Here is a 13306-nt window from a genome sequence, read left to right as displayed (position 1 = left end):
AAGAGAGGAACCGGAGAGGAAAGTATTTTCCCCTGCCCTCCCCTCTTCATGCCTACAGTCTCGGCCTCTCTGTGTTTCCACTTCAAACCCAAATGTCAAGGAAGAAACTGGCAAAACCCTATTTTCCTGTCTGCCTGTTCCAGATTGGTATGGGGCTGTTTTAAGACACAGGATACCCAAGTGAACAGTTGGCTGGGGAGGTGGCATCTCTCAGTTTCTTCTTTTTGAATAACTAACAATCTGATAGGAGACATGGAAAATAACATTCCTGTCACGTTCTTTTTTGAAAATGAAAAAAATAAATTTAATTTGGTAATGCAGGCGATTATCAGAGGGAGCTTTTAAGCAAAGTTTCCACAAAAGCAATGGACATTTTACTTCTCGTTTCTCTCAGGAATGAGTACACCAAGTACGAGATTTTCAGGTTTTCCTTCGCAGTCCAAGGAGATGCCATTAAGCTTTAGAAAGTCAAGGACGGAAAGCACAGGGAGATACTCACTGCCTGTGTGCCTGCAGTAAGTGCATCTAACCAGCTTCCCAAGTTCACACAGGAGAAACTCTGGAGGCGGCACACTGGGATTTGTCCCTTGCCACTCCCCCTTGCCTTCCACGTAGATACTTAACTTTCCATAAAAGTCTACACTTTTTGTCGTAAGCAGGATGCCTTCATAGCTGTTGCATTCACAGTCCTTCTGAAAAGTGGCCTCTTCCAAAGAAGTACCTGGGCACTCTGGCATGAGCTCATCCACGTGGAGGAGAGGAGTGTGCTGACTTTCCTCTACAGACATTCTGGGGTTGGTCTAATCGAGACGCGGCTCGCTCTCTGTCGTGATGTTAGTGCCGTGAAGGCAATAGCTAAAACACAGGCAAGAACTTACTTTTATGTTATTAGTACTGACTATGTGAAAATGCAAGTTCTTGTGGGAAAAACAGCACTTTCAAAGCACGCTGCTGAATTTCAGCTGGTTTTTTTCTTTGCAAAATAATGATGCTACAATTACAAGCATAATTACCAAACTAAGCTATATTTTTCCATAGGAAAAATAACACAATTTAAAGAATTAAAGTTGGAACAATTACACTGTCATGAGGCCGCCATGCTCCAGCTTTCTTGGCCAAGCCAGCCCAGCTTTCTTGTCAAATTCAACAGTTGATGCAGTGGCATCAATTCAAATCGGTCTGTGCCAAAATGCATGAAGAAGAACGAATACATTTTAAACTGGAAAATATGGAGAACACAGGCAAAGGCCTTTACACCTTTGAAGAAATATGTAATAATACCACAATGTCCACTCGTGGAATCTGCCTTCAGAGTACCTGGGAGGTGGCTGTGGCGCGAGCTTGTATGGGGAAGACTGCCCTGCCGGATCAGACCCAGGACATACCTTTTCCAGAAACCTGGTTCTAACAGAGGTCAATGAGCTCTGCCTTGGGGGAAGGTGGAGTTCCCTCTCTCCTTCCTCCTGCCCCTGAAATCTTCAACAACTGTAAAAGAGAAGTCTTTTCCTTGCCCATGGTGGAAGGCGGCATAGACTTTACAGCAAGAGGAGATACTAGCGTACTGAAAGGCACTTGGCAGGGGGTGGTTAAGGGTTTTTTTCATACCTCTGGTCATTTTATGTTCCTCATAAAATTGCCTTGCCCTATTTTAAAGCCTTTGCTGCAGTGAAATGCGGGGTCAGTGAGACCTACCAGCTGACTGTGGACAGTGCTAACCATTTTCCTTTTACATTTTAATTAGCATTTAATTTTATTTTCACATTTTCATCTTTTCCTTTCCAGTTTGTATTCAGTGTCTTTTTCTTCCTACATTCCTTTTTAAAGCTTTTCTGAAGGCTTATTTTATGGATAGTTCAGGCCTACATATTGCAGAAAGAAATTTCTTCTCGTCAACAGCCTATTCATGTAGTAATATTGTTTGGTGTGATAGTTATTCAGAGGCACTTTTGGTAAGGAAGATAACCAATGCCCCAAAGTGGCCCAACAGAAAAGAAGAGCTAAATCACGTCATTAAACAGTTTACTACTAACGGTAGAACACGTTCTGGGGGAAACACATTTTCTAGCTCTTTCTGCACTGACTTGAATCTGAATGGGCTCTGAATTGAATGAGAGCAGCTGACTTCAAGGGGAAGCCCCCAACATCTTCTCCTTGGTTGTACGACACAACGCTGCTTGTCTTGGCTTGCCTATCTCTTCCATATACGTACTCAGAAGCATGAAGATCAAGAATAAATTTGACTTTTACATCTCTGTTGTGTTTTCTTTCGTATGCCTGCACTGTGCCATGAGAAACCATCTGTCCTCAGGGACGGGTAAAGGCAAAACCAGAATGCAATTCTGTTCTCAACGTGGCATCAGATGAAATGCCAAGAGACCAAGTGTTGGGTTTTAATACCGTTCCTCTCTGGTTTCAGGGGAGCTGCCACAAGGCATGCCCAAGCAGCCATGACTTCAGATGGAAGCCCACACCTTGCAGAGAAACGTGTGCTTCCAAGGAACTGAAAGATTAAGAAGGAATAGGAAAGGCGTTCCTAACTCCTCTGGGAACAAATTGTAAGCCCAGTTCCAATGACAACACTGCTTGAGGGGAGTTTTGGTGAATGAAGGAGAAAGAAAAAAATGGAGGCTTGAGTACCTTTTCCTCTCAGCTCACAGGGCCGCCAAAGCCACGGTGACCTCAAATCTTCCCTTCTGTGTATCACCTTTTCTGAGCTGCTCTTCTTTCATGCAGTCTAAGGCATTCCTTCGATTTTGGCAAGAAGGCATTACTTGTTGGGGATTTTTTACTTAGATTACTGGGTACCGAGGAGGGCAAAAAGAGTGCTCATTGACATTAGGTGGTACTTCTTTGGCCTCTCCTTCGCTTGCTTGCTTCTTTTGCTTGTCTTCATCGATGGCTTTGTAGCCATGTTGTACAAGAAGTTATAAATACGTGCTCAAATTAGCGGATGGCTTTGGATAATGTAATGCATTCAAGAGTCTTTTTTTCTATATGCTTGTTGATGACATGAGGCAACTTACATTGAAATGTCTGAGGAAAATAAAGAACCTGGGGACATATAAATAATAAGAGGCCACGCTCTTCTTTCAGACTGCCTGTAGCACACTGTACTCATTTATAAATGGAATGACTTTAACACCTGAATAGCAATCTACACCCCCGCCCCCAACAAATCCTACGTGAGCAAGAAGAAGGGCCATGCAATACGATAAGTACTCTTATCCTTTAATTGTTTAGATCACGTTGCACCGCTGGTCTCTAGGCAGAGTTTGTGAGGGTCTCCCCCTGGGTATTCTGGGCATTCCAGCCCAAAACCTCTGTTGCAAACCCTATCGACAGATCTCAGTAATGTTGCAAATTTCAAAGCAAGGAGGGGAGGGAGATTTGGATTTGAAACTAACATTTATTTCACCCATTCACATGCATACCGTCATATCCACCTACTGGCAAGCAGCTGAATGTGTATTTCCACCTAGTCTGGACAGAATTACCCGTGGTGAGAAGTATTATATTTTTTCTTATATGATAAACTTTCATGGCAAGGGAAGGCCATGAAACTCTGGGAGAACCTGTCCAACGTGAAAGCTATGCAACAACACTACGTAAATATTCTACAAGTAAAAAGTTGTGCGTGTCCCGCAAACCCACAATATCACATTGTTCTTACCACTATGAACAGTCCACCATTTTGGTCCACTTCAGCTGTTTCCATAAGCAGTTCCATAGCTTTTCTTTTCCCAATTATTTTCACTACTCGGGCGATTAAATCTTTCTTTGGCTCACAAAGCCTTAGAGGAGGGGGGGAAAAAAAAAAAAAGAAGACACATTCATTGTCAGTATAATTTCTCAAGTAAAACTGACCATGGAACTTCCATAATGAATAATTCATGTGCTAAAATTAAAGACTCTATACATTTAAATATGTTTCAATGGCTTCTTGAATCAGATCTCAAAATACTGAGCTTCTGAGGGACAGTTTTTTCTAAAGCATGCATTTTTAAAATTTGTTTTAATGAAAATGCATTGAGTGATTATTTTTCTTCTATTGATGTGTGAAAGCTTAAACCGAATATGAAACTGTATAAATCTCTGAAATTAAAGCATAAAAGTCGGCTGTGCATTTCACAGTTAAAATGACAGCACCTTTTACAGTTAAATCAACAATTAACTGAAGACAACAGTAAATGTAAAAGCTCCCCTGTATCATGTGCCATTCAGACAAACCGACATAATGAAAAAGAAATCGGGATGTTGCCTGATCTGTGACAACCTATAAAATGCAAACAAGACAAAAATATTGCAATATTACTGAGTTAAATTGTATTCTTTAGCTAGCAACAAGGTCCTCACACAGAAATTTTCATTCTCAGTCTGCATGAAGGGAGAGGCTTATATAGCACCAATTCACTGTGCCAAAGTACATACTCTCACTGGAAAACATTGTAAGCCCACAAATCACTACTACTTGGCCAGAGCAAGAGTTCATATGCTCAATTCTCATTTTTTAATGACAAAGCTTCTCATGAAGCACAGTCCTAGGCACTAGAGCTCAGTGGTTTTACACTTTGGGAACCAACAGACCACCATCATCATTACCTCAATTTCTTGAAGACCACTGTCTAGCCTAATTGCTCCAAGTGACATTACTGTGCTGTAAAGTCGCATATGTTACAGCGACTACATAATAGAAGGTGTCTGACCACAGGCATGAACCATGATTTAGAACAACCAGGCTAGCTTCAACTGTATGACTGAAGTCACCTGAAATTAAATGTTCAAACTCCCATTTCAGTGACAATTGTCCTAATCATGAAAAGGATTACCCAACCCACTTGACTTTACATGTTGTGTTTAATCTCACTGAGTTCAATGAATGATAAGGCATCAGAAGGTAAATGCTTTCTTAAATATTTACAGGATTGAGTTCTAAATTGTGAATTATTGGAAGAGACGGAAATGTTTCTCAAAGAAGCAGAGAACTTGAAGATAACCAGGATTCCTTACAGAGCTGCTTCAATAGACCTTCTGTTAGGAGCAGGGGCAGCTTCAGCAGCCAAACCCCCACCTAGTGTTCATTCTGGCCCTGCACAATCCTCCTGTACCTCCTGTGTACTTCAACAAGCAGCTGTGCACTGCAACAGGAACTGGATCAGGTAAAGGGCAAAAAATGGCACAAGATGGTCAGAAAAACTCTTTGATTTCAGTTCACTGTGTGAGCCAGCACAACAAAAGGTTATGAATCCAGGCAGAGATGGCGCAGCACAGATCAAACAACACTGCTGTGACGTGTATAACCACAACCCTACTGATGCAGTTCAGCACCACTACTACTATAAACGATTAGAAAAAGAGGTTTCTGCCCTATTTTAATCAAGCTCAATATAACAAAGGAAAGTTTATTACAAGAAACATGCTCAAAGTTTTCAAATTTAAAAATGAGCAGCTACCAAGAACTGATAACAGCATTAATAATTGCCTAGTTGCTGTATCTCAGCATATGGCAATAGTAAGTTTCACGTGTAAGAAATCAACGATGGATCAATAAACCCAGGTTTTATTTAAATGTCAAGCTAACAAGTGGTAAATCTTGTAACGCTCGTTCCCTATTTAACACCACTTTCTTCCCTTTCATCACGGAAAAAAGACTGTGTCAGTTTCAGTCAATCTAAGTAAGAATGACTGCAGTCACGTGCCCTCCCTCACACCACCCGTCCAGCGCTGCCAGTGCCAGCTCAAAGGAAATGGTGCAGCAAGTTGGTTCGAGAAACAAATCTGTCTGCAAACTAACTCTTCAAAAAAAGCAACACGCTTTTGGACAGATAAGTTTTCTGACTCAGCTCAGTGTGCAATAACTAAATGGCAGGACCGTGAAAAGAACTGGATGGTACTAAGTGTGCATATGGCTGGAACTTGGTAACCCCAACACTGGCTTCCATAAATTAGCACAGAACTGCAGCTCCGTTTCACAACACAGAAAGGGGCAAGGCTTGATTTCAGTGCTGGTGTCTAACCTTGGCGCAGCCCTTGGTTACAACAGCAGCAAAACATTTTCTTCAGACAAGCATGTTCTGTGTAAAGAATACGTGTATTTCAGAAGCTGTGTTCTCCAAAACACTACACAGTCCAAGCTACCTACAGTTTCAAAGATTTACAACTTAGCGAGATTTTCATGGTGACCACAGGTGTTCATTGGTGTCCAACTCCAAACACGCATCTTTACTCACAGGGTATTTCCTAAAAAAGCCACTACTAAATTCGTGTGTTGTGGTTTAAGCCCAGCCAGCAACTAAGCACCACACAGTCGCTCACTCAGTCTCCCCACAACTCAGGGGGGGGGGGGAGAGAATCAGAAGGGTAAAAGTGAGAGAACTTAGGGGTTGAGGTCAAGACAGTTTAATAGGTAAAGCAAAAGCCATGCACGCAAGCAAAGCAAAACAAGGAACTCATTTACTGCTTCCCACTGGCAGGCAGGTGTCCAGCCATCTCCAGGAAAGCAGGGTTCCATCATGCGTAATGTTTACTTGGCAAGACAAATGTCGTAACTCCAAGTGACCCCTCCTTCCTTCTGCTTCCCCCAGCTGTGCCCCCTCCCAACTTCTTGTGCACCCCCAGCCCACTGGTGTGAGAGGCAGAAAGGCCTTGATTCCGTGTAAGCACTGCTCCGTCTAAGCACTGCTCAGCAGTAACTAACACATTCCTGTGTTATCAACACTCTTTTAGCACAAATCCAAAACATAGCCCCATACTAGCCACTCTGAAGAAAATTATCTTTACCCCAGCCAAAACCAGCACACTGTGTCATGAGAAACAATATTTTTCCTTGCCATTGTTCTTAAATAACAAACCTTTGCAGTGGATCTTAAAAAAAAAAAAAAAAAAATCGACAGTATTACTGTATGCTTCTACAAGATACCAGCCATAATGCTGCATTTTAGTCCCAGGATTTTGGAAATACACACAAGGCACTCACGCTTTTTGTAACGTGGTATGACATCTTACATATTTAGCAGTAAGAAAGCTTTTTTCCCCCCCTCTTCTCTTCCATCAACAGCTTACCAATACTTAAGGAAGTGAAGACAGACTGTTATTAAACTCACCGATAAGCAATTTCATCTGCCACTTTTTCATCTGAATCTTCTTCTGTTATCTCATACCTTCCTTTATATTTCATTTCTTGTCTTTCACCCAGTCTATCTTTTACAGGCCGCTTCCGTTTGAGAAAGCCTTGCCCATTTTCTGCTTCTGCTGGCACTGTTTTCTTGTCATCATGCATGTATTCATCCAGTTCTTTATCTAAAGTCTCTGCCTCCTTCTGCTGAGCCTCCTTCATCAGCTTTTTAGCCAATAAATAATTGTAAGTCTCAGACTGCCTGCTTCTGTCAATACTACCATCCATGCCTAGAATCCCAAGTTCAGTAGCCACCGCATCCTGAGTCTGCTCCTGAAGCACCACACCCCAAATGTTGTTGACCTTCTTGCCACCTAGAGCAGTTTGGTTTTGGTGGCTCTGGCTAAGCGGAAAAGGCTCAGATTTAGCAGGAGGGAAGCTGAAACACTTCTGTCGTTTTCTTTTCCACAGACAGCTGTCATCATCAGATTCAGAAAAGCTCTCGTCACTTGAATCCACACTTTTGGTTGTTCGATAAGGAACACTCGGTGCACATGATGAAATGCTGCTCTGGAATGGTCTGCCTGAATCATTACCATCATGTGATTTCTGAAATGAAAAAGCACATGTCCGTTCATTTAGTTACTCTTGGAGATTAAAAGAACTATCAACTCACACCAAAGATTTGATTAGCTAGTAAACTTAATTCTGACTGGTGACTGACTGGCCAGTTCTCTAGGAGCATCTTTTGGACTGCCGCTGACAGGAGCATTCTATGAAACTTCTGCATTTTGAATGCTCGTATATGAAAGACGGCATGGCTGCTATAGAAAACATGTATCAGGAGTCACTAACCTACTTAATGTAATCTTTGTTGAATGAAATTAAAATTATCGGAAAATAATTTTATAAATAAAAAAAAATTTATAAACAAAAGACTGGAAAAGCTATTAAAAGTCCCAAATCGGACAAAGACACAACACGCACAGCAGTTCTAAGAAAGATTAAACACATAAACCATCACAGCAACTTAGCAGAAGGTTTTTTAACATTAAAAAATTAATATTATCTCCGGAGTCTGAAAGGAGTCAAGACTAGTGATCTGCAACCACAGTAGTGTTCCCAGAGGCTCAAGTGAGACGAAAAAATGACCAAAAAACACAAAACCAAACCCACAAAAGTGGGATGCTGCTCAAACCTTGAGAAGTTAAGTGTGTATTATGAGTCTCTTTCAATCGGGACAGCATATGACCAGCTGGGGACAGTAGTACCGTACAGAAAAACTGGGGGTTTTCTTCCTCAAAACCAACAAGACACCACAGACTCACTATGGCTTATCAATTAGGACAAAAAATGCTAAAGGTTTCAACATACTTTACAAAAGAAGTCCCACTGCTATAAAGATATATTCAAGGAATGCTGTTTCCCCATACACCAGACAGGTGAACTAAAATACGAAAGCCAAACCCGCTCAAATACGCATAACCTGCGAAAGCACCACGCTTAACTCAACTCAGAATTCTTCCTCCCAATTGCTGGAAATTTTTGGCCACGTTGTCTGTGCTAATCTGCAGTAAGCGTTTTCCTTACTCTCAATTCCAGTTTGCCCTAACTGGTTTCCTATCATAAAGCTACAGGCTATCCTGTGATCTTTAAAAATAAGACCTCTTCCCGCAGTTTCAGGGGAAATAAAAACTCTTTCTTTAATCTTACGGCTTTCACCAACATGATGGCATCGCTTCTCTTCCTCTCATCAGCAAACAGAAAGCACAAGTCTCCAACTTAATTTATCACGTTATGAGATACAAACCTTTCATTTAAAGTGTATTCCATAACGCAGAACACTAACAACTCCAGAAACTAACGGAAGAAAACAAAAACCCGTATACATACGGTGTCATACACTGATTTACCTCGCTTTGAAATCTTTCCCTGCCTGCACACCACGACAAATTCCTCATAAACTCCCTAACACCCTAACACGAAAACGACGTGAGACACCTGGCAGTAACTAACATCTCTTCAGCAACTCACGGATGCAGAAGAGTTGGACAGTCAGGGGAAGGCGGGAACCGCCGCTCACTGCTCTCACGCGCTTTCACAGCGGCTCGTTTCCATCGTTCTCGAAGCGACCGGCGGTGCCGGGGCGCACTCGCCTTTCCTCACCCGACCCAGTGCCCAGCCACGACAAGAGCTCCCCCGCCCCGCGGCAGCACGCGGTTTTCCCAAAGGAACGGGCGCCGGGGGAACGAGCCGGCTCCCGGGCCCAGGGCACGGGGAAGGCGGCGGCCACCCCTGGGGAACCCCCCCTGATCCAGCCGCCCGGGCGCTACCGGGGCCCCCCCTCCCGCAAGCGCCGAGCACCGCCCCGGCTCGGCCGCCCCCGGGACCGTCCAGCGCCTCCCGCCCTCCGGCCGGCAGCGGGCCACCACGGGCGGCGGCGGCGGCGGCGGCGGCGGCGGCGGCAGGGGCCCTGCGGCTGCGTTCTCCCGGCTGGGCCTCCCGCGGCCCGCCGCCAGGGGTGGCGCGGCTGCGGCTGGAGCCCGGGCCCCGCCGCCTGCCCCCTCCCCTTCCCCACCTGCTGCGGCTCCCCGGGGGAGCCGACGCCGGGCATGTCGGAGTCCGAGTCGGAGAGCTCGCCGTCCTCCACGTCGCCCTCCATCCTCCGCGCCTCCAGCGCCATCTCGCCGCCGCGGCGCCGGGGGCGGAGGGAGGAGCGACGGGCGGGCGCAGCCGCGGCGCGCGGCGACCCCCCTCTCACCAATAGGGAAAGCGGGCGCCCGTGACGGAGGGCGCGGTGCGTCTCGGGAGCGCCGGCCAGCGGGCGGCAAGGGAAGGGAAGGGGAGGGGAGGGGAGGGGAGGGAAGTGCGTTGCGCCCGGCCGCCATCTTGTCGGCGGCGGGGAGGGAGGCGGCGAGGCGGCGGCGTTTCGCGCCGCCCTCCCGGCGCGTCGTCGTGTCGCTGCAGCTGTGGAAACGGCCGGTGCTGCGCAAAGAAAGAAGTTGAGATGAAAATCCGCCCCGGTCGGCTTTACCGCGGGCTCGGGGTGGCTGGCAGGGCCGTGCGCGTCCGTCGCCTCGGTGGCCGCGGGGGCCGCCCAGCGCCGTGGGCGCCGGCCGCGGCGTGCAGCTCCTCGACACAAGGGGCGATAACAAGCTGTTGTATTAGCGAGTTAGTAAGACGCGCCGTTTTGATCTCTACAGCAGATTCTTGAGGTATTTCTTACCAAATCGTGAAAGAAAAGCAGTTCTTGCTTACGCAGCTGCGTGGACAAGCGTCTGTTCCCTGCTAGTCAGCGGGGACTAAGTGACCTCCCGGGGTCCATTTCAGCCTAAATTACTGTATGCTCCTATGTGTTAATTTACATACGGCTCAAGCTGTCATCTGTGCACCAGAAAGCTAAAATGTCACTGTGCAAGGGTGTATGTATGCCTCTATAACAAGCACGGAGTATTAGGTTGATGAAGGGATTAATAATCTGAAGTGGAGCTATTCTTATTAATTGCAACAGTCCAATCCAGTTCAAACCAGGCAGGCAAACTTAAACCTGTGAAAGGCCTCCCATGCCTGCCATGCGCCGCTGAAAAAAATAATAGACTGATCAGGATAAAGCACAAGATAGAAAAGTCGTGCCATAATTTCTAGGGCTGTTAGGAACCTGTGTTAAACAGCTAAAAGAATTGTGATCATGGAGTTTAAGCTCTCTCCTTCCTTCTTGTGAGTAATGATGTGGTGGTATTTGGTGACACAAGACTAAAAGTGGAGATGGGAGTGACAAAAGTGATGAACGAATATACGCATATACCAAATATACTGCACATACCGAATATACCAAATGTCCAGTATCCTCAGGTGGTATAAACGGATGTAGATTAGATAATTTCATCTGAGGACAGGTCTGCAGTGGTGGAAATTCAAATACACTGCACGTTTTACAGTATTACATCTCTGCTTGCAGAGGCGATGAAGTGTAATGCTCATTTATATAAGGAAAAAAATAAATGTGATTGTCATTTCTTCACAAATGTTCACGGACAGTGATTCTTCAATAAAGGGAAAGAAATCGTGCTGCCACATTTTGTCTCGGAACAAATGTTTTTCCCAGTTGGTGTGCTCCCTAAATGGAAAGCGTTAAGAGATTGCTGGTAGGCATCCTTCAAACTGAAGGTGAGAAAATGAGCGTTTGCTTCAATGATAGGCTGTGATGCTCAATGGTCAACAACTTCCCATTTGGCTGTGCCAATTAGGAGTCCAAAGGAGGTCTTTCTGGTTGTTTTAGCTCTGAGTCATGCCAGATAGATCAATTCAGCTTCTGCGTTCTTTCGGTAATTCATATATTTCCTTTGGTAATGAGTACATACACGGTCCCTCAGCTGTGTACACTAAGCAGTGGGGCAGGGTGCAGTGCAGCTTAGAAATGCTTACTGTGTCTCTGGATGGAATTTGAAAATCCTGAGTTTGGCAGTGAGGCTCCTCATGCAGTGGAGAGCTAAGCAGAAATCCATTCATTAACACCGAAAGGAGGGAGCTGCCCACATCTGCCTACTGGGAACAACTAAGCCAAGGGAATGGTCTTTACTGTTACTGGGTATCTCAGACTACTGTTAGCTCTATTGCTATTGGCACCACGCAGAAAAGCGGTGGCTCAATCCTGCAGAGTAAGATGTGTCACTTACCTAGAAATACAATTTTCTGCAAGACTTCAGAAGCTGTTGACAGGTCCCGCCTGTATAGATATTGTAGCCCTCCCCCCTCCTTGATTTGAAGGATGAGAAAATAGGATGCTGTTATTGAGTAAGTAAGAAATGATACGCATTGTGCCGCGCTGTTCTAAGTCTAGGCTAAGTTCAGATTAACATTTGTTAAAAGTAGTAAGTAGCTGGCAGTGTGGGATGGGATGTTCTCTGGAGCTTCAGAGAATCTTCACAGAACTTTCAGGCGGGAAACGGAATCCAGTGGTTACTGCCTGATGGATAGCAGGTTAGTATGATGCCCGTAGGAGAAAATCTGTGCAAATTAGAAAGGTATTATAATTATCAGTGATATGTACCTTATTCAACTTTCACAACAATTGCAAGCTAAATTCTTTCCATCAACAGCAGTACAATATCTGTGCATATATGCATATGACAAAGTATTGTCGAAATATGAAATGAGGTCAAATATTCAACGCAGTATGAATATAGCAAATATCTGTGAAACACAAGGATTCCGCACAAGAATTCAGTCACACAACACGTGACGTGGGTCACATAGCCCATGCTGTGCGGATTTTATCATAGAACACGCGGCGTATCCTGTCACACAACACACGATGTGCTAATTGTATCATAAAAGTAGTGCAAATCTCCAAAACGACAAACTGGAGAAGCATTTCCATGCCTTCGCTTAGACAGCGTTAGACTTTGTGTGGCAGGTGACAGAAGAACTACATCAGGAAAATGATCCAGATGAAAACTGGCTTAGCCAGAAAAGAGGTTATTCTTTAGCCAGGCCAGTCGCCTGGGTCTCTTTAGCCAACAGTGACGGTGCAGGCACAAAGAACCGAGAGAAAAGCAAAGCAGTGAGGTCTACCTCTTTGAGCAGTGTGTACATTCATCCTGCAGGTAATGTCAGCAAAGGCGATGGAGTAAACCAAGTACTAAAGTGCTCAAGGTGTTATTTCCTGCAGAAAAAAATCTGCATTGAATTCCAGCCAGAGAGACTTCCCAACATTTTTATTCCTACCTTTCTTCTTGAGCACATAGTGCTTGGATGGAGCTTTTCAGAGGCCTTGTTCTGGCTCCAGAGACCGTCCGTTTCCTCGGGATCCAAGACAACCCCATCACTGAGCCTTCTGGCATTTTGAGTGGTATTTGTTTGTTGTTTAGCCTTTTTCTCTAAAACTGTGTGTTGTATAGCATTTTTATCTAAAACTAGAAAGTTTTCTAGGCAGGTGTGAACAGTTGATTTTGCCTAACATCAGGATCGAGATTACCACTAAGAATGTGGTCAGGACCAGTTAGGTCAGGAAGACCAAAAAACCCTTAGACCCATGCGCCTTCCTTTCTGTCCTTAAGTTGAGCTGACCTCAAGAGACTATAAATTTCTCAGATTTGGAAACTTAAAAACCTCAGGATATGTTGTTATTCTTGTCCATACTCTCCAAGTGGTAGAGAGCTGTGCAAGTGACTCAATAAAATTCAGCACTAAGGT

At 44.8% G+C, this 13306-nt stretch overlaps 1 protein-coding gene across 21 annotated transcripts in view; it reads right to left on the bottom strand.

Moving 5' to 3' along the window:
• LOC148050518 (phosphorylated adapter RNA export protein-like) overlaps positions 1–9952 on the bottom strand; it is a 28302-nt gene extending 18350 nt beyond the window's left edge. For 4 of the 21 annotated variants that reach the window (XR_015700902.1, XM_087741242.1, XM_087741241.1 and 1 more), the window contains exons 1-3: positions 9690–9950; positions 7101–7720; positions 3671–3791 (exon numbers count right to left, since the gene is read on the bottom strand). Coding sequence is in view for 13 of the 21 variants with exons in the window: in XM_087741242.1 (XP_087597368.1) it covers positions 3671–3791; positions 7101–7720; positions 9690–9794 (846 nt within the window). In the remaining 8 variants the exon portion in view is untranslated. The other 17 variants (XR_015700906.1, XR_015700907.1, XM_087741246.1 and 14 more) reach the window with 11 other exon arrangements.
• Between the last annotated feature and the right edge of the window lie 3354 nt (positions 9953–13306).

The sequence above is a fragment of the Nipponia nippon genome, unplaced genomic scaffold (assembly GCF_047370975.1).
Source record: "Nipponia nippon isolate SJK-2023a ecotype South Korea unplaced genomic scaffold, ASM4737097v1 scaffold_8, whole genome shotgun sequence".
Taxonomy (NCBI): domain Eukaryota; kingdom Metazoa; phylum Chordata; class Aves; order Pelecaniformes; family Threskiornithidae; genus Nipponia; species Nipponia nippon.
This window is presented reverse-complemented; position numbering and strand designations above follow the sequence as displayed.